Source organism: Dipteris shenzhenensis, chromosome 1, assembly GCF_047967505.1.
Source record: "Dipteris shenzhenensis isolate YYH24624 ecotype China chromosome 1, Dip_SZ_1.0, whole genome shotgun sequence".
Lineage (NCBI taxonomy): Eukaryota > Viridiplantae > Streptophyta > Polypodiopsida > Gleicheniales > Dipteridaceae > Dipteris > Dipteris shenzhenensis.
The window spans coordinates 64,331,412-64,353,414 of NC_141596.1; the positions used below are offsets into that span (position 1 = coordinate 64,331,412).

Below are 22,003 nucleotides of genomic sequence, written 5' to 3' on the forward strand. Positions count from 1 at the left end.
AGCACCACAAAAATATTGTAATTATAGTATGCATCAATAATGATCACATAGACAATGCAATAGATTAAGAATAAGCATTGAGAAGCTTTGGGATGCAATTACTTTGTGTATAATTTTTATAACAGTGTGACGAGTTCCAATGAAAGACCTGCATCACCAAAGGTTTCACCAATTAAAACCTTCCCAAGAGGTAAGGTTTTAAGGAACTGAGCCTTGGAAATTTTTAAGGAACAACTACACCTTCCATTTTATCTATGGAATTTCTTCTTTTCCAATAAGGTAGTCTCAACACATAATAGCATGAATTAGTTCACCTATGTGTTGAGACTACAAACCTAAAAACTATGCACCAAATGGTTTATCCAAGGTGCTTTCTGTGTTATTTTTAGCCTCATTTTGCTTTATAGATTTGAGCCTTTTCTGTTGCCATTCTTTAAGAGCTGCAATATAAAATATCACATAAAAAATTGTTGTTAGCAATTTCAGGCACTCCCTTTCTCTCTATGGCAAACATCTAACCACTTTTTAAGTAAAGGATGTCATGGATCACAACTACTAGGCTGCACATATAGTGCATCATGACAACAACCCAATGCCAACAACATACAACAAACATGTTGGCCTCTCTAAAAATCACTTACTTATCCTAAGCAATGCTTATTATATATTTGCCTACAAGAACACATCATTTTAATTCCAAAAAGGCCTATGAGTTCATGGAACACATGTTGAAAAACGTCCAACACCTCTCTCTCTCTCTCACACACACACACATACAAAAAAACAAAAACAAAAACAAACAAACAAACAAAATTTTAATAGTAAATGTATTTCACACACACACACACACATACATATATTCGGCAACTATGAATTGTTCTTTTATGTAACCCCCATGAAATCACCCATTTACACTATATTTTTAACCACCCCACACACCAAGCACACTAATCCTCCCATACCTCCTCTAATCCATTCTCAACCCATGCACTCATTCGCTCCTTACCCCACTTGTGACTTAAATTTTTTTTTAATTATCTAAGAATTCATATGGTTGTCTATATTTTTAAGTAAAGCGATAACAAGATGGAAAAAATAGGCATTACCTGTCTACCCAAACGTAACTATGATGTTCTAACACCTAGTTTGTTTGGATGGTGGCAAGTAAGTGGAATCTGACCTAGATTGCCTAAGGATTCGACATCTTTTTTTTTCAATATTGTGTTTATCAAACTCAATATTATTAAAAATTCTTAATTTTGGTAAAATTTTTTGCAAACTCTAGTTGTTGCATTTTTCAACTTAGATGTCTCAAATTCTAGTCTTACAAATGTATATATGGATGTTTCAAATATTTTTTCCTTATATGTTTCTCTCTTTTTACTTTTTATCTAATTGATGGAATTTATTGTATGGCTCAATTATTGATAGGACTTTTTAATCTAAACACACACTTTGATTTTCCAACTAGTCTTTGGTCGGCGGGCTATTGCCATACATTTAATTCACATCATTTGATAATACTTTAGCATGGATAATCCCTAGTCATGTTGTGACCCGTCGTCTTATTTTTTACTAAATTTTATATCTATTTTGCAAAAGTGGTTTACGCATTTACTATTGGCATCATTTTTTCATTTTGACACTTATCATACAAATCCAGTTTTATTCAATTATTATTCAGTAGGTGGGGAGTAAGTTCCACATGATAGGCTTACTCCCCACCATGTGGTCTTACCCTTTGGATTGGGGGTGGGACACACACACTTTTTTTTGGTAATATCCAGTGCAGCATATTTACATGCTCATAAATTTACATGATGGGAGGTCTCCAAAATGGAGAGTATCCCAAAGATCAGAAACATAAAAAGAAAAGCTCTATGCAAGAAGCATCCATATCACCCTCACGGCAGGCATCATATAAGGATTGCCGCAATGAGGCTCAGAAAGATTCATATGACTTGTGAATCTGCCGACCCAAGTATGCCAAATTATGCTCACTCTAGATTGTCCAAAGAGCCCAATATCTCACCCAAGAGAGAAATAGTGAGTATTGAGACAAAGACCTCATAAATTTGCCAAAGAGCCAGAAATGTTTCCCAAATCTGTGACTCAGGAAACGGAGCCAAAGATAATATGAAATTCTCCTGAGTAGGATCCTAGAACACGGGCAGTGCCAAAGCAAATAAAGAATAGTCTCTGAAGGAGCCTGACATCTTAAACATGTGGATGGTACAATGCGACGTTTAGCAAGTGTGACCCCCACTGACAATGTGCTCGTCATACATCTCCAAAGAAAAAGTCTTTGTTTCAATGGCATTTTACACTTCCATAACATCCCAAGATTCTTCCGCCACCATGAGAGGGGCTTCCTTATATGCCACAGAGAATTAGCATATCGCTGAATCCATGGAGCAGGCTGAAGAAATAGGATGAGTGCATGTAGCAGAGGGTTGCATTTGCCAGTCCGTAAGCCTGTCTGTGTCAGCCACAGGAGGAACAGGTAGAAAAGGATGTAATAAATCAGTAATTTTCTTCCACATAGACCTATGATGCATTCCCAATGCATAGGAAGCAGTGGCCTGAGGAAAAGATAAGACATAGCCTTGATCATCTACCACATCATGTATGTATCTAATTCCCAATTTCATGAGATTGTATGCCCGAACAGGTTCCTGTAAAGCGAGTGGAATGTCAAAAATGGCAGTCCAATGAATACTTTCTTTCCTCATTGAGTTTGTCCCCGAGCAATTATTAGGAGCCCATTTGACCTTAGAAAGTACTTGTTTCCAGTTAAGTATTAGAGCAGTAGAGAAAGGACATCCAAGTATCTTCCCTACAAATCTCCCAATGACAACCTCCCAATGATCAGTAATCCAATGACCATAAGCACAAGTCCTCATGTTGACACACGTGGATGCTGGCATACAAGTCCATGGCTGTTGTTGGCGGAAAAAAGTATGCAGCATAGTCGCCTTCCTTGCAAGTACATGATATCTTATATTGAGGACATTAAGTCCACCATACATCCTAGGAGAGCACACCATTTCCATCTTCATCAGTCTCAATGCTTTCACAGTAGTTTTTGTCCTCCATAACATCTCCATAGCTTGAGACATAAAGGCTGAAATATCCCTAGAGGACCAATGCAGCAAAGGCAAATAGAACTGGACATATAATATAAAAATATACGAGAGAGAGAGAGAGAGAGAGAGAGAGAGAGAGAGAGAGAGGGGGGGGGGGGGGAGGGAGAGAGGAGGGAGACAGAGAAAATAGTCACTCACTCACACACACACACACACACACACACACACACACACACACACACACACACACACGGAGCACACATGTGCCCGCGCACGCACACACAGAGAGGGCTATCAAGGTGGGGGGGATGGAGAGAGAGAGAGAGAGAGAGAGAGAGAGAGAGAGACAGAGAGGGGGGGGGGGGGTGATCAAGGGGAAAGAGAGATAGGGGGGGATCAATGTAAATATAAATATAAATATAAATAAATATATTTTATATATATAAAAAGTGTAAAAATATATATACATAAATAACTATAAAAATATGAGAGAGAGAGAGAGAGAGAGAGAGAGAGAGAGAATATATATACATATATAAAGAAAATGGAAAAATATATGTACATAAATAAATACGAGAGAGAGAGAGAGAGAGAGAGAGAGAGAGAGAAAACACACACACACAAACAAAATGCACATGCACATCTAGATAGAGGCACACACACACACAAACAAAGATGCCCAAACAATCAAAACGCATGCATAAAAAATCAAAACAATGTGCATATGCCTATACCATAATGTGTACACACACATAGACAAGCATACACATGTACATGTGTAGACATATAGGCATACACATGTACACTTTCATGAAACGGAATGAGCATATATAAACTTGATTATATATGTCTATGCATATACATATATATACATATGCAGATTGCCACATAGATAGTTAGAGAGAGAGAGAGAGAGAGAGAGAGAGAGAGAGAGGGGGGGGGGGGGGTGTGGGGAGGGGAGAGAGGGTGGTGTGGTTTTTTGTGCAAATTCTTGCCCCTTGATCAACACAACATGGCCACTCATTGAGTTGAATCATTGAGTAATATGAGCATAGAGCCAATCCATTTTGATATTTTATTTCTTGAAATTTATTACATTTTAACCTTGAGACACAACGGAGTGGGTTTCTAACCCGTCGTAGACCCTACGATGGGTCATGCTACTGAGAGAGAGAGAGAGAGAGAGAGAGAGAGAGAGAGAGAGAGAGAGAGAGAGATAGAGATAGAGAGAGAGACAGAGAGAGAGAGAGCACACACACACACACAAAACACTAAATCTTAGTGTTTTGTATGTGCTCTCTCTCTCTCTCTCTAGATTAGAAGTTTGGTTTAATGAAAGGCTTTTGAATTATTGTATAACTCAAAATTCTTGAATGTGTTTGTGTGTATGTGCACATGCGCGTGCGCGGGCGTATGTTTATTTTTTTCACAAATTTTTTTTAAATTCCTCAAAGTTTGAGATTCGTAAATGAAACCTTAAAGTTTTTTGAAGGTAATCTATGATCGCAACCTTGAGACCTAGCGGAGCGGGTCTCTAGCCTGTCAAAGACGGGTCAGGTTACTCGTAGCTAATAATGGACCTACTCAAAGTTTTCCACAAGAGAAGAGAACAAAAATCAAAATCGTGCTTGTAGTGCTCCACTTGCTCCAAGAATTGATTTACCAAGGAGGTGGATGGATAACACTAGGCGCACTAGAAAGGCAAAATCAAAGCAAGCAACACGAGGAAACAACACAAAATGCCCCTGTATGGAAAATCACATCGTCAAATAATAGATCCACCTGACCTTGCTTAATACTTTTGGCATTAGCCCCTTTTAACTGCTTCAACCTCACTGCAAGCTCTGCTGCATACTTCTTCCTTGCAGCGGCTGACTCGACGGCTTTCAACTCTGCTTTGCTTGATTCTTCTTGAATCTCTTTAACCTATTGACATAAATTGCAGCATCAAAAGAAATTCTCAGATCGATTTAAAGCCTCGATATGAAGTTACGCAAGTAAATGAACGATGTCAGAATTCAACCCTTTTGATGAGTTCCACAGGAATTAAAGCTCGGCGAGCCTCGAAAGCTTTCCAAACACGGGCATTTTCTGCAGCTTTGATTCGGGCACCTGTTCTCGACGATATGAAATGTGAACATCATGCATGCGACATAGTTCCAAAGAACATTCTTCCGAAGATAAATAATAAAATGCATCAAACTTGTTGCCTCATGAACCCCTTTGGGAACAATTACTACATATTCTGACTTCTAATTTGTCATATTCATATTAATTCTGTAGTGAGAAAACACAGACCTTCGGCATCAAGCCAGGTAAGTCGAACAGCGGAAAGGGAAGAAGAAGCGCTGGAATAGAGGTAAAATGGGCTGAACATGGCGTAGAAGATGCAGAAAACGGCGATTATGTTGCAAGCACAGACTACCGCAGTGGCTTTCCTGTAGCAGCGAGCTGGAGGCAGATCGGAATTGTGAGCCATTTTTCTGCAATCAAACACTAGGGAAGGCAAGCTACCATGGATGGCATGAAGGAGCTGGCGAATGTGCAGCCCTACCAACGTAGGAAGGGAAAGCGATAAGGCGGGTGCTCTTGGTGTGGCAACGCGAGTCCAGAATGCGAATTGGTAAATGCAAAACCGTTACACGCCATGAAAGCTTGCACCAACCAAGCGCATGAGCTAAGGAGAAGGAAGCGTATCCGCCATAGCAACCAAAGAAAGCAGAAACACTATCGTGATGATCTTTTCTGTTGTTGCCTTTCTCCTCTCCCTTTCACGCTCTTGTTTGGGTAAGGATGGAAATAGAATTAGACCGATGCCGTCCTTAGGCTGCTAATTTATGTCACCAACTTGTCGATAGTGTAGCCGTTGGAGAACATAGAATGTAACGGTTGGAGAGATTGGCCATCGAGTGGGCATTCGGTCTTCTTGGGCCAAACACAAATCTTTTGTGTTCGTTGCCTGATCAAGTTCCTCCTATTGGGCCAATTAGGACAGCAACCCTTCACATCACGTTTTAGAGGATGGTTTGTTGGTGGTATGAACCCGGCCTAAGACAAGGTGTTGTTTGTGGGGTCTGTGATAGGTAGGGTGTGCATATTAGCCATGTGTTCCCCCCCCCCCAAAAAAAGCATATAAGCCATGTGGTCACATGGGCTAGCCGTGTGCCCACAGTGTGGTGCGGGGTTGCACATGAACGTTCCATCCTGCAAACGGTCCTTCGGCCCTTTATCCAAATTATAAGTTTTTGATTTCAAGTCGACGAGGTCAATCAGTAGCTTCACTTAGAGCTCAACAACCCCTTCACAATCGTTCAAGCAACCTTCCAATCAGTTCCTTAAAGTTCCTCACCTCAGGTCCTCGTGTACCTGCTAGTGGGTGTTGGTTCTATACTTGGATAGCTCTCATTCTTACCTGGTCCCCTTCTTGTACATGCTCCTTTGTCCATACTTGTTCACATATGCAGGTGTATTCTCAACGATTGAAAATGAAACAATGCATCAAGTACGAAGTGGACAAGAAGTTTGTTAAGGTTTAGAGAATGTATAAGGATGGGTGTTCGTTAATTGAGACACAATCTCTCCGCCATTTGAAAGAGCTTGAAAGTGTGAAGTTACATCAATGTCAGTCATAGGGCTCAAGTACAAGCAGTCGTGCTTGTTCAATTATAAATGCCTCGGGAATCCATTGGCATTCCGTCATAGGCCTACCCCTAAACTTTACATAAATTTCAACTGCCGGTAACATTATGTATTTCAATGGCTCATATGACTGGCTTACATTGCAATCACAGGGGGACTTTCCCACCAAGTTTATTATCTACATGAAAACACCTTAAGAGAGATACAAAAGCATTGTGAATTGTGACTTTAGGAGGTAGGGCTACGAGAGGGCTACTTTGTACGTCACTTCATTGAGGGCATCAAGTGTCTCATATGGGCCATAACAGCATTGATTGGACTTGGGTGTCATGTTCTTTAAAAGTTTGTCATTCATACCAAGTCTCTTGTGAAGAACTTGACCCTTTGATGAATCTGATTGTCATACTTTGTCATTCTAATCTTGTTGCGTGCTAGGCTTTCCTTTGCTGCCTTCATTCGTTCCTTCCAATGATTCAAGAACTCTTCAGCATTTGGATCATCAACCCATTGATGAACTCCAAAGGCCAAGATTGTCAGTGTGATCTCTTCTTTAAATTTGGTGAGTTTGAATGGTGTGAACCCTATGCTATTATGTATTGAGTTGTCGTATTGAAACTCTAGGATATCCAAATGAAGAGCCCAATCTTTCTAAATCAGCCCAAGCATAGTCGCGGAAGTAATCCTTCGTCCCTAGTTGATACGTTCTACCTGTGCATCTGCTTTCAGGTGGTAGGATGATGAGAATCAGAGTTGCATTTCCAAGGGCTTGGATAGCTCTTGCCACATATGATTGAGAAACCTTGGGTCTTAATCAATATAATTGCCAATGGAAGACCATGAGACTTGAAGACATGTTGGAAGAACAACTTGGTCATTTCCTTGACACAAAATGGTTCCTTTGCTGGAATAAAATGAACATGCTTCAAGAACTAGGATGAGAGCACACTACAGAGTATGTACTATTGGAAAAAATGTAGTCCTATATATTAGAACCGTTTCAAAAGAACTCGAGTTAATGCATGCACACATTATCATGCACATGTGCAAGATAAACTTAAGATACGTTCAGCAAAATCTTTTCGAATTATTATAGATTCTGGCTTTGTCTTTTGTTTTTGGGTGCACGTAGGTTCAGAATTCTGTCAACCACCTCATTCTCACTGTGACTTCCAGCCACCTCATTCTCACTGTGACCTCCTCACTGGTTTTGTCAAACACATCAGCACGTTAGCCAATCGATTGAATTGTTGAAGGTTTCTTTTCCTCTAGACAAAGAAGAAGCACATCTAGTCTAGAGAGCGCATGTCCGCGGTCGGTGGAGGGATTATAAACCAAAAGGTGAGTATTTGAGTCTCTCTCTCTCTCTCTCTCTCTCTCTCTCTCTCTCTCTCTCTCTCTCTCTCTTTGCATTTGACTTAGCTCCAGGGCAGTGATAGAGGAGGAGGAGCTAGCCGACATGAGAGATATATGGATTCATGGAGAGAGCTTACATAGCACTACTAGGCAAGTGACATAGAGACCATACACGGTGTGACATGCGACCAGAGCACACACGATCAAAGCTTGACCTATTTGAGCTCTCCTTAGGGGAGATCGGTCGAGGCGAGGCATCACCCTTGACGTAGCCCATCGGATCCAGAGATTGAGGAGACCACAACCTCCACCACCATGGGAGCATCCCGATAGATGGAGATACATGAGCTCTTTGTATCTCATCAGAAAGCCACCATGGAGCCTGGATACGTGGAGCTGGTTCATGCACTAGTGACTCTAGCTTTGAGCCCTTGATATTTTCATGCCACCCTCATGCTATCTTGCTACTTTTTTGCTATTTTGTACTAGTATAGCATTTTAGTACTCAGCAAGGGCCTTAGTGAGCCCTTTGCCTCAGCCCACAGTGGTCTGTATGAGTTACTTGATTCCGTACTTTGTCCCATAGGCCCGCGAGGCCTCCTACGTACGTTAATATTTCTTTCTTTCTTTCTCTCTCTCTCTCTCTCTCTCTCTCTCTCTCTCTCTCTCTCTCTCTCTCTCTCTCTCTCTCTCTCTCTCTATCTCTCTCTATCTCTCTATCTCTCTCTCTCCTCTTATTCATTTTTGAGTTTTTCCTTTGCATACAGCTTTTACATATGGCTGAGCCATAACATTGTTTGTAAACAGAAGCAAACATGCCTTTGAAGAAAAACCTGAAGTCACTAGGAAAGATCAACAAATCCAAGAAAGAACCTTAGATCCTCTCTCCAACAAAGAGAACTGTAACAAGGGAAAAGGAGAAGGGCAAGGCACTTCAAACCCTTTCAATTCCAACTGGGGTGAAAACCTTGGTGGAAATTTTACCTTAAAGCTAGCCAAATGTCCGCGAGGACATTGATAAGTGGATGCAAGACACCTGGAGCACCCTAGACAAGGCAAGTCGACAAGGCTATCACATTGGAAACCTCAAGAAAGAATTTATGAAGAGTTTGTTTCTATTTATATAAGGATATACCAGACTAGCACAGTCATGAACAATGAAGTGGGCATAGTATTGGCTCGAGCATATGCTGCATGCATTCATGGCACTAAGGTAGATTGGGACGGTTTTGCCCACCATCGAGAAACCAATGTGAGGAGTGCAAGTTAGGACATCACCTATATCAAATAGGAGCATGATGTGGGAATCCCATTGGAAGAACTACATAGGAACATCTTGTGAAGATGAACCTAAGTACTATACTGTGTGAGACACTGACTGATGATCAACAATCAGTCTTATTGGATTGGAAGAAAACCTTAGAAATATGCAAAGTATTATAGCAATACCTATTTTATACACAAATCTTTACATGAATGGTAAGTAACATAATGGGATGGATTTTGAAGAAACCCATATGTAGAGTAGACTTCTCTGTATTAATTCCCTTATGATCCTTCTTACAACTTTTACTTAATAGGGGATGACATTGAAAACCCTCTCTCAACCTATCTTCATGAAAGGGTTTCTCCAAGGAAACCTCATTGAAGCAATCCATCAAAGAAGTTTTGCTAATGAAACTCCTTTGAAGAAGTACATCTTCCAAGGTAGTTTGGCTGGCGACACTACCTCGAATAGCACTTTTAAAAATGACATAACTTTCACATCCAATGTCCAAATATAGTCATTCAACCACTCAAATTGATTAAAAAATCCCAGTTGAGCACATCTATGAGGATATATTTTGAAAAATATTGCATATATAGCATTAAATATTACATATATTCAATGAGAGTGATATATAAGCCCAAGTTAATACTTATTCATAGTAATTTAAACTTCTTTAGGAACATATCCATAAATATCTTGTTATTTATGCTATAAAAACATTAGAAAGCTCTTGTCATGTTGATATAAATGTGTTTAATAAGTAATTATATATGTATAATATTATTACATTGAGAGTAATTATGAGGAATGTTTCTTAAAGGAATTAATTTTTAACACTTTTTGAAGGTAATAATAGGAGTATAAAGCGATGTTTATGAATTAAAAAAATTATGTTTTGTAAAAATGAATGACTAGTTTGTATATTTTAAGACAAAGGGATCTAGTTCCTGTGAAAATAAAAGTGTAAAAACCATGTTTCCTAAAGAAATACAATTTTTAAATCTCCTCATAAGTTTTTGCTCATAAAATTGATGCATCGTAGAGCAGCTGACAAAGCATGCGTTACAGATTCTCATCCCTGCACCAATATAGCATCCAACAAGCTCTGCAAGTATTCCAGTGTCATTGAAAAGTAAGATAAACTTTTTAAATTGACATAATCATGCTTTATCTTAGGCCTAGGTCTTTGTAGTTAGTACGTACTAACCCTTTCTATACATATGCAGATGTGTGCTGTGTGGGCTAGAATTTAATACAGACTCTCTTGATGTGGGGTTCACACCTTGCTTGCACACATAACACATGGTGTGTGTAGAGCTCATTTTTTAAATCAAAACGAGTGCATTTTTCTATCCTGTAAGAAGAGTGTTCATCAAACCAAGTGCATTTTTCTATCCTGCAAGAAGAGTGTTGGGTGGTTGCCATGGGATTCAAAAAAACTGGTAAGTCTGCTTTGCAACATGTGTTTTAAAATTATATGTTTTTAAGTATTGTTTACAATCTATGATATAGAACAATACCAAAATAGTACTTGGTGGCATAAAAAATATTATATTATAAAGCTTAAAAAGTACCATGTTAGCATTATAGGATGATGAATGTATTCTTTAGTATGCCTTCTACTGATCATACTAAAAAGTACTATGTTAGCATTATAAGATGATGAATGTATTCTTTAGTATGCCTTCTACTGATCATACTAACATAGTGCTCTGTTAGAATTATAGGTTGATTGTATCATTCAGTACTACATATGCTGATTGAATTCAATAGCCTTATGCAAATTGTATTGGTTTTAGTACTATATGTACTAAAATAGTGCTGATCATACTAACATAGTGCTATGTTAGAATTATAAGTTGATTGTATCATTCAATACTACATATGCTGATTGAATTCAATAGCCTTATGCAGATCATATTCATTTTAGTTCTATATGTACTAATGGTGATGCATTAGATCTAAATTTAGCACTAATATAGTACTATTATAACACTGTTCCAATATTAATATAGTAGACTATAATGCTTGCTAACATATTAATAACATAGTACTATTACAGTACTAACGTAGCAGTATTTGTATCTATTCTAATAGTAATATATTACAGATCTAATACTTATGTAGTACTCTATTAATACTAATATAGCACTATCTATTTCTATTCAATACTAATATAGGGGACTTAGTCAATTTGTTTCTATTCTAGTACTACTATATTAGAGCATTAATATAGTGATGATATTATAGTGTGCTGAGGGCTTACCAAGAAGTGTGCATGATTAGAATGTGTGGGCTGATCCATGCTAACATGTGGAACATATGTGTCCAATCGCTCAAGACTGATGAGGCTTGAATCTACATCATGGAGTGGTACTTACCCTATGGCAACAATGAACAATTGAAGTAGCTTCTCTTTCTACTCATCATGAATCACTTCCGAAGTCATGACTAGTGTATCATCAACTGTGTGATGTAAATAATTCCATGATGGAGATGATCTAGTGCTCTATCCAAGAGGCTTACCCATGTACTGGTGAGAGTGTCTACTCATGAGAACAGTGTGTGTGAGTTGCCACTAGGGGGCTTATGCTAAACTATCAAAACCAACTCATGGTGGAAGAACTACAACATGCCAAGGATCAAGCCTATAATGAAATCATGACAACTACGTGTTGGGCATGGGCAAGAGGCAGTACAAGGATGACGTATGTGTGTAGGAACTAGTGCGAAAAAATAGTCAACTGTATGACTTTACATGGGTGGCATATGTGTGTGCAAGAAGAATGCAACAATCCTGAATCCAAGAAGGAGAACTTGGCCAAGTGTCATCGATCATGGTGAACTGCCGAATGCCAAGATAGCTAAACTAGTGTCAAATGTGTGAGTGTGTACACCGATGATAACACCGAATGGACTGACATTGGTGGGAACTGATTGGATAATGTGGAAATGGCATACTAGGCTTGGTGGAGTTGGATGTCCTCTATGGCAGTGCTAGTAGACTACACATCGATCGCAAAATGCAGCAAATGAGTTTTATCTAGATTCATTTTATGTGCTAGGTACGCTTCAGTGGATCAGGAGGTGGTTTTGATAAGGAGAATTTGATAATGGTCACCTATGGAAATGTGAGATGGCTGAGATATGAGGTGGTCAATGGATAGAGTGCGAGCTAGCAAGCATTTTTTATTTTTGGAACACTGTGAAATTTCCTCTGGATCAAAAGATACGACCCCCGGAATGATATCCAAATTTTGATCATGAGAGAGGGCAAAGTGATGAGGTGGACTAGTGATGATGTGGAAAGAACATATCTAAAGCTCTATGAAGTCGAATTGGAAAATTTTTGTCTCAAATCAAAGACGAGGATGAGCTCTACGTGAAAGATGTGATGAAGGAACCTTGAAAGGAGGGATTACGCCTTGATGGGCTTATACTTTCTCTCAAATGAAAAATTCTCATGAAGGAGGATGCCTCACGAAGGAGGGCTTGACACTCATGAAGGGAGTGGGAGCACCTAGTGCTCTAATATCATGATAGCAAAAGTGAAAGAGGGAGAGAGAGGAGTCCACACAATATAGCTATATGTACACTAAATTTGTATTAGACATGAACATGAAGATATACATGTGAACCCCTTAGGGTTAGGGTTAGGGTTTTTCCGTAATGCTCTAGAGGTCTGGTGCAACTTACACCATCTCCAATAGTGGTACCTAACCTCAATGTGCTAGCTGAATAACACTCATGGAATCACTATGCAATGTCGGTACACTTGTATGAATCCTCAAATCTCCCACTAGCCGATCAAGCCATATAGCCTCCTTGCAACCCTCTATGGCTACAATAGACTCGGCCTCTGTGTTAGACAGCACTGCACTTCTATGTGCAAGACATCCACAACACTGCACAACCTGCAAAGGTGAACACATAACCATAAGTGGATCTTCTTCTATCCACATGCCTTGCATAGTCTGAATCTGTGTACCCAAGTACATGCATCTCTTCTCTACCAAAGTAGATGCACATCTCCTTGTACCTCATGATGCACTTAACTACCTCCCAATGCCTCTTTTGTGGATTATACTGGCTAACAACTCCCACTACAAATGCAATGTCTGGTCTAGTAGCTATCATAGCATACATAAGACTCCCAACCGCTAATGCATAAGGAACCTTAGCCATCATAGCCCTCTCGTCATCTGATTTGGGACTATTTGCTTGACGCAGTTTCACATATGGAGGCAATGGAGTACTTATTTCCTTCCCCCCTTGCATATTGAAACACTGCAACACTTTTATAACATACTCCTTTTGTGAAAGCCAAAGGAGTTTCCTATTCCGATCACGTGTGATGCTTGTACCAAGAATATGACCTGCAGGTCCCAAATCCTTCATGTCAAAGGCTTCATGCAACTTGGCCTTCAATGCATCCATCTCATAAGTGTTCTTGCTAGCCAATAGCATATCATCCACATAAAGTTCTAGGAGTATCAGGCTATTATCCTTAGCCCTTTTAGTGTAGAGGCAGTGATCAATCTCACTTCTTCTGAAACCCTAGGACTAGATGATCTATTGATGATCATATGCATTGCAATCTTCATTGCCTCAATCCAAAAACCACTAGAAAGGCTTGCATTGGAAAGCATACACGTGTATCACAAAAATGCTAAAAGTCATGAGAGAGATACTCTCCACCATTTCCAATCCATAGGCGTTTAAGTGTTATGCATGGCTGATTTTCAATCAAAGCTAGTCATTTTTGAAATACCGTAGAATACATTGCACCATCTACATAGGGCATAGGGGAAAACCCTAACCCTAACCGTAAGGGGGTTCACATGTATATCTTCATGTTCATGTTCATGTTCAATACACAATGTATAGGTAGCTATATCTTGTACACTCCTTTCTCTATCCCTCTCTCACTTCCACTATCATGGTATCAGAGCCAATGGTGCTCCCACTTTGTGAGTGTCAAGCCCTCCTTGCGCGAGGCATCTTCCATTGAGAGAGATTCCATCAGAGAGAGTGAAAGCCCTTGCTTCCCTCAAGATGTTAAGCCTTTTCTTCCATCAAGGCACAAGCCCTCTCCTTGAGGCATCTTCACAACTTCTCCCACTCTTTGCTTAGAGCACTTTCCGCTTTTTGATTTGTTCTAAAAGCTCATGAATCCGATCTATGGAGAAAGAGTTATGTGAGTTTCTCTATTGAGTGTTCAGAGAGAATTCTAGAGTTTTCTGAGATATCTTTGAGCAATTCCATCTTCTTTTTCTTCTTTTTCTTCAAGCAAAAAATAATTCTATTCAACATGCCTTCTCCTATGATAGGCCTCTGCACCTCAAGCCTTGTGCCTCCTCTGCTATATGCAAAGTTCTCTCCATCCAGGGCTTCCAAGAGCTTGATTTATGCTGTGTACTCAGCTAATGCTCTATCAATGGCCTAAGCTTCTTAGATGATTGCACCAACAGTGTCTACATAGTTAGATGACCAAGGTAACCTTTCAATCGCCAAGTAGTTGCACCTTCTAAGCAATAGCCAGCCTCCTCTAGTTGATGAGGTGACCTTACTACAATCACAAGGGTAGCCTATAGTAGTTGGGCTCCAAAATGACTCTCAAGATCTAGCAATGACTTAGAGCCACAACGCCAATGCTTCACATGCTCCATCAAAGCACCTACATTGGACAAGTCGACCTTCACATAGCTCCATCAAGTCTTAGCCTAGGTGCACATAGTTGGCTTTCCCAACCAGTAGCAGCTATGACTCCAAATTTTCAACAAATTCCTCAATGGTGACTCCATTGCAGACCTTCAATGCAAGACGAGCACAAGGACTCCCATGGATCGAGCCTCCACTACAACTTAGCATAGTTACAGTTGACAGCCCAATATGGCAACAACATTGACTAAAGCTCTTACTTCTTCATTGACTAAAGCTTCTTCAATGCTGCTAGCACTTTCATGGCTAAATAGCTCGCTCACCTCCAACTCTTCTGCACCCCAATGCTCCATTTAGAATGGCCTTCTCCACCTACACATTCACGGATGGCCAACTCCAGCCTCAATGCCCGACTCTTCAACTGGCTTAGTCATAGCTCCAACCGATAGTCTCATGCTCCAATGCTGCACTTCACCGGTGAACCTCCACGACCTCCTCATATGAACATCCTCTACGCAATGAGCTCCCCAAAAATGATGCCCATATGGACCTACAAGTAGAGAACGATGACCATCGATAGAGCTACCGATGGAATCCATGAGATTCCATTGGGGATATTTTGATTCTGATGAAGTGTGGTGATCCACCTCACCCTATCCTCAAGGTGACCATCCTTTGAGGCTTGGTCAAGAGAGGGTCTTGTGGTAGAATTATCTACCACATCACCAGCGGCCACGAGGTGCCACATCATCCAAGCGCTCCCACAGCCATGTTAGCAGACTCCCTTTGGTGCCATGTTAGCAATGCCACATAGGCAACCACATCAGTAGACACATTTTTTTTCCATGTCATCATAGCCGTCGGTATAATTGTCACATCAGCATATAACTGTGTCACTAGCATGTCTTTGTCCACGCATCACCTATAGTGACACTTGAGCTACCATGTTAGGAGCCCACTCTGCCACTTCAGTAGCCTAGTCATCAAGCACAGTAAGCATTGCCACATGGGACAGTGCTAGCTAGCCACCCTTCCCACTCCATAGGCACATTCCTTAGTCAGCATGTGACCCTTAGTGCCACCTCACCATAGGACATATCATAGTTTTTGGGCCTTCTTGGGATCAAAGTTTGGCCTATCCTTTCAAGGGCTGTATCTTTTGATCCGTAGGGGATTTTACAGCACTCCAAAAAAGAGAAATTGCTCACTAGATTGTGCTCTATGTGCTGAGCACCTCAGATTGTACATTTGACATTTTCACAGTTCAGTATCATTGAATCCTCATCATTGGAACCACCTCTTGATCCTTTGCAGTAATCCATATAAAATTCAATTTCTACGTTTTGTGATTCAATGTGTAGTCTAGTTGTAGACTAGCATTGCCATAGAGGAGATGCAAATCCATAAAGCCAAGCAATCCATGCCACATTATCCAATTAGTTTCCAGAAGAAGCAAATTAAACCCTTGGAAGGAATTGCACCAAAGCCTACATCTATGTCTAAGGATGATTGGAATGAGTTGGATGCATTAACAAAGTCTACGATTAGACTTCATCTTGTAGAGTTAGTTTATTTCACAATAGCAAATGAGCAAACTACAAAATATTTTTGGAAGAAACTGTGCCACTTATGAGAAAGAAACTACCTCTAATAAAGTTTACCTCATGAAGAGGTTGTTTGCACTATAGATGAAGGAAGGGGTCTCCATTGCTTCTCATTTAAATGAATACAATATTATTTTCAGCTAGCTTTAGGCTTAGAAGTTGAATTTCGATGTGGAGACTAAGGCAATATTCCTCTTATGTTCATCGCCATCCTCATGGGATAGCCTCCGTACACTTGTTAGTAATGCTGCACTTGGTGGAGTACTAAAGTTTGATGATGTAACGTGGGTAGCTTGTTGGCCGAGGAGATTAGACAATGGTCTATGAAAGACAACAAGTAGGATGTAGATGTAAATGTGCAAAGGGGAAGATCACAATTCAGGGGGAAGTCCCAAGAAAGAGGAAAGTCTCGTAGCAAATCCAGGGCATGAAACATTGAGTGTTACCATTGTGGCAAGAAGGGCCACATGAAAAAGGATAGCTACAAGTTGAAAAGAGATCAAAAGGATAAGAAAAGAAATCCAAATTGGGGTGCAAATAAGAAGGAAGAGAGTCCAAGGGAGGACAAAGGAAAAGTGAAGATCGAGGAGATCAATGTAGCCACGAATGATAGTGACAATGACATTCTTTTCATGTCTAGTCTACCTTTAGAGTTTCTTACTACTTCAATGATGATATTCCTAGGATTGGATTTTGGATTCTGGTGCTTCATTCCATGTTACTCCTCATAGGGAATGGTTCTCCACTTATGACAGTGGAAAGACAAGTTGTGTGCATCTTGGAAATAACTATAAATCTAACATAGGGGGAGCAGGTGACATAAAGTTTTCTTTTGCAAATGGGTTTGCACTTGTTTTGAAAAATGTGAGACATGTGCCTAAGTTGACCAAGAGTCTCATTTCAGTGGGTCAGCTAGATGATGCTGGTAATTAGAAAACCTTTGGTTTTGGGAGTTGGAAATTTTAGAAGGGCTCTATGGTTTTGGCAAGGGGTGCCAAGTGTCTATCCCTTACATGTATCATGGGTGATTGATCATGTTTGCAATAACCGAGCAACCAACTACTTCTTTATGGCATTGCCGGTTGGGGGCCAGATGAGCTAACTTGGAATGAAACTCTTATGCCGTTTGGGTTATGTACCACATTTCAGTTTTTTTGACTTTGAATTTAGTGATCATTGTCTCTATAAGAAGCAGACTAAATCATCCCATAAAACCGGTGTATCAAGTAAGAATTGTATACTATAGCCATAAGTGCATGCTAATACACTAAGTCTCCCTAGGTTGCTCTATGATTGAACTTGATGATGTCTATTGCATTGGGGTAGGACCACATAGATGCATAGGTATACTCACACTGAGGAATGATTTGTTGATTGGAAGAGGTGGTGATCTCACTAGATCCAAGGGTGGTGCAATAGGGCATGACTGAGCTGATGCTAGAATGTCCTGAAGACCAATGTGTTGATCTGTACTACTAAAGGAAATTGATCCCAAGGTATGCTCTATGTCAAAGGTGAAAGCATCAATGATGGATTCTAGAATGTAATCACCTGAGGAGCAGAATGCGCTATGGCATAAATCTCTACATGCGGCAAAAGATGTGAGTGCCTCATACTAATAAGGACTTACCTACTGCTGAAACATTGCATGATCATAACTAAAATCCTATTGCATATCTGCATCTGTGGCAAAGGATGGAGTTGTATCCATGCATGAAGATGATGGCTATGCATCATGAGAATCAGACTATGCTACTATGAGTGGGACTCTAATGGTTGTGTGGATGAACCAACAAACCGTTCATGTTGAGAATAAGAGTGCGGCATTCCACGTTCTTGATCTTGGGGAGGTAGTAGTAGTCAAGTGGAGGGGGAGACACTACTCTCGCAATTCGAGAGTGGTATGGCAATATCACCACTATGATGAATCTATTGGATCTTGGCTTCATAAACCCTGTGCGCTCTACTTCATTCATTTGGAGAAGAACCACACGATTTTGTTGTAATCATCTTGTGATGGAGTTTGAAAGGACCTTTAACCTATGTGTTTAGTGCAAATTTATTGTCACCTAAACAAATCATCACATGATTATGTTCTTGTTCATAAATCCACCTCTCTATCTCTTACTCTTCCATAAAAAAATTCAAAGATGTAAACTTGTGTTCCATCCAAATGATCCTTTGATGATAGAATATTTAAAAAACACAAAAGCCTATGAAGATCAAATATTTTTAAAAGATACAAGCCTATCTTTTTTAAAACGTACTACATAAAATTTTCAAAGATACAAGCCTATGATGATCAAATATTTTTAAGATGTATGCCGGTACAAGGCACTCTCTCAAGAAGTTCAAACAGAACATGGAGAACATACATGGAAGAAAATCTTTGACTATAATTAGAGATTAAAAAATACAATGGGTTGGGCTGTCATAACTTTTTATGTGAAGGTATAACCCAAAATTTAGTAATATTCCACTCATTACATAAGGGCACAACCCACACTTCTAATGTACAAGTTATAGTCTCTTCCAGGCTCATGGCTTATGGGCAGATGCCGTACTTGCTTTTTGCTTTACTATAGGGCTGGCAAGCTTTTCAACATCACTCGAGGTTCTAAGCCTTTTCCCCCTGGTGCTAGGCAATTGTGCCCTTGATGGACTCACCTCCTCTTTGATGTTCTATGTATGATGGTTCTTTGTGTTAAAGCATTGTGAATGCACTGCCAAAGAATTGTGCATGAAGTGCCAAAGCATTGACAAAGTAGTGCCAAAGCATTGTGAATGTAGTGTCAAAGCATTGACAAGCAGTGCCAAAGCATTGACAAAGATTCAACAAATCAGTGCCAAAGCACATGCAAAGCACAAGCAAAGAAGTCACAAAAGAAAGAAGTGCTAAAGCATTCACAAACAGTGCCAAAGCATTGACAAATCATTGACAAAGCATTGACAAATCATTGCCAATGCGCATGCAAAGAAAAACAAAGCAGTCATAAATAGAAAGTAGTGCCAAAATTGAAAAATCAGTGCCAAAGAACAAACAAAGCAATGCCAAAGCATTGACAAAGCCATCATATTCCACACACTAGGGAATCATAGAGCACATACAAAGTAGGTACAATCAATGGCATGTCATAAAGTAGGTAGAAAGTGTGCTATAGTAGTCTCATGCAGAGTCATGGCAGCCATTGATCATAAAGTGGTCATGCAGTGACAAATGCATTCCCAAAGTAGACATGAAAAGTTAGTTGTGAAATCTTGTTGTATAATCCTTAACAACAAAGTAAAAGAAGGAGTGAGGCATACATACTGATTGATGACACCAATACCATAGATTTTACTGCAATGGGGATTTTTTTCGAGCAACCAGCCAACTTGCAGTGTGATTCTTCTAAACACAAGTTTGCAAAACATAACTGGTGGTATGGATGTCAATACGCAAGAATACACATAGCAAAAAATTATTCTGTATCAATACCAAAACCACGCATAGCACAACCCTACACACTAATCAGGCTAGTGGATTCTTCATCATTTATAATAGTCAAAAGTGTAGGTGGGGCTAGGAAAATGGATAGTGACTGGTTGGATTGGAATCTTTCTAGCATCCTATTCACAAAATCATATTGCTACTGCATCCTTGTGAATATAGAAGACTTTTGACGTAGCTCTACCTACAAGTGCTAATGGTGTAAAAGGTTAACATATATAACGTAAAGGATCAAGACAAATCATGACTCAAAATATAAAAGGCATGTCTCAGACTCATGTCTAAATAGTGAAAATAGTGTATCAAACTTTTTTTTTAATTTAAAAAATTTACTATTTTAAGGTTTCTAATGTTTGCAACCTTAAGGCAGGTGTTTCTATCCAACCATGCTAACCTCTAGTTAAAAAATGGTGTCCTTGAAATTTAGAGCTTTGCGACTGAAGCCAAGGATTTTTAAGTGTAGAGGTGAATCTACAATATCCTCTTAAATGCAACCCTGAATCGATTATTGGGGGCAGCGTCTTGGTATACACAAAAATAGAAATCATTAGCTTCTTGTAGAAGGTCGGCTTCACGAATGCTTTTGGACTTTATTCTATAAGCCTTTCTATGAGCCACTCCTCTTCAGGAAGGTCCACATCTATTACCTTCGTGGGTTTTTACTAGTAATGTTGAGGCCATAAAACTCTTGAAAATCTTGAGAAATGTGACAAAACCTCTTGGGTAGAACCCTTGTAGATGACTCCATATATGATTGTGAGAGATGAGACCTACGAGAGATGTGAGAGATAAGACCTACTAGAGCTATGATGGATGAGACTTACTTGGGGGAAATGAAAGCAAGAGGGAGCAAGGTGATAGGGCAGTTTCATGTGCGATGTTGAGTGCAGGGATGTAGATTCTAAGCTAGGAAAGAGATTGACAATGAAGAAAGGAGGTACAGTGTGATGATGATGATGTTGACGAGGAAGATGGTGTGATGATGATCAAGAAGAAGACTGAGGTAGAAGCCATGCGATAGGAAGAAAACTGAGGTAGAAGCCATGCGATAGAATTAAAGCTCTACCATAGCCTGTTGTTAATCGAAGGTGAAAAAACTCTATTGATGCTCCGGATGATGCCTGATTCTTCTACAAATGAGATGTTGTCTTGCACAAAATTAGCCGCTCCACATGCTCCTTTCTACTGCATTGCCTACTCGATTTTATCAATCTTTCTTGCATCTCCTTCCCTTTGTCCCTATCCTTTTCTATGGCGTGACTCTATGAGAGGCGAGACCTTGAGAAACGAGAGCTATGATGCTCCAATGAGAAGTGAGTAGGTAGTTAAAATTGAAGGATTGGTTTCATCATGTTTTGAAAGTGACAGTCCAACTCGACATCTGAAACATGCAAGGTGTCGAATCCGTTATGTTAATCCCACCACCAAGAAATCTTGAAAATTGTGGGGATATATGTGATCAAGGGCTTGCTAGGTGCATGTGTGCATCAACTAGCAGTCATATGATCGTGTGTGTGTGTGTGTGTAGAAGAGGCACACTTAGTGCCATAGGCCATGACACAGGTGGTGATGCAGAGCAAGGCCCCCCACATGGGGTGGTACCTATGATTGTGGAGTTCCTATGATTTAGGAGTTACCTCCATTGATGTAGGAGAGGTGCCATTGATATAGGACACCTTCTCTCCATTTCTATAAAAGAGGGACTCCCCTCTCAAATCAATAGAACACCCATTTCAATATCTTATGTGTTCTCACTCCTCTTGCCACAATGCAACTATTCTTCCCCACGTTCCAATATGTGCTATCAGAGCTATGATCCTCCGTGAGCTTTTAGACTCATAGGCTGTGACACATCATCATCTTCTCCACAATGTAGTACTTTTTTTAATATTTTCTTTTG

At 39.9% G+C, this 22,003-nt stretch overlaps 1 protein-coding gene across 1 annotated transcript; it reads right to left on the reverse strand.

Moving 5' to 3' along the window:
* Window positions 1–4,641: 4,641 nt before the first annotated feature.
* On the reverse strand, window positions 4,642–5,784 carry LOC147906201 (uncharacterized). The gene is made up of 4 exons (XM_087384241.1): window positions 5,641–5,784; window positions 5,385–5,537; window positions 5,110–5,198; window positions 4,642–5,012 (listed from the first exon to the last, which is right to left on the reverse strand). Exons 2-4 carry the CDS (start codon window positions 5,461–5,463, stop codon window positions 4,794–4,796), a joined length of 387 nt encoding a protein of 128 aa, XP_087240367.1. The 5' UTR covers window positions 5,464–5,537; window positions 5,641–5,784; the 3' UTR covers window positions 4,642–4,793.
* Window positions 5,785–22,003: the final 16,219 nt, after the last annotated feature.

What these genes read in the sequence shown, in the direction of transcription:
- LOC147906201 (XM_087384241.1), bottom strand. Translation starts at nt 5,463, where the DNA reads ATGTTCAGCCCATTTTACCTCTATTCCAGCGCTTCTTCTTCCCTTTCC. An exon ending in TACCTGGCTTGATGCCGAAG is followed by an intron (nt 5,199 to 5,384) that starts GTCTGTGTTTTC and finishes CGTCGAGAACAG; the next exon opens with GTGCCCGAATCAAAGCTGCA. An exon ending in CTGTGGAACTCATCAAAAGG is followed by an intron (nt 5,013 to 5,109) that starts GTTGAATTCTGA and finishes TTATGTCAATAG; the next exon opens with GTTAAAGAGATTCAAGAAGA.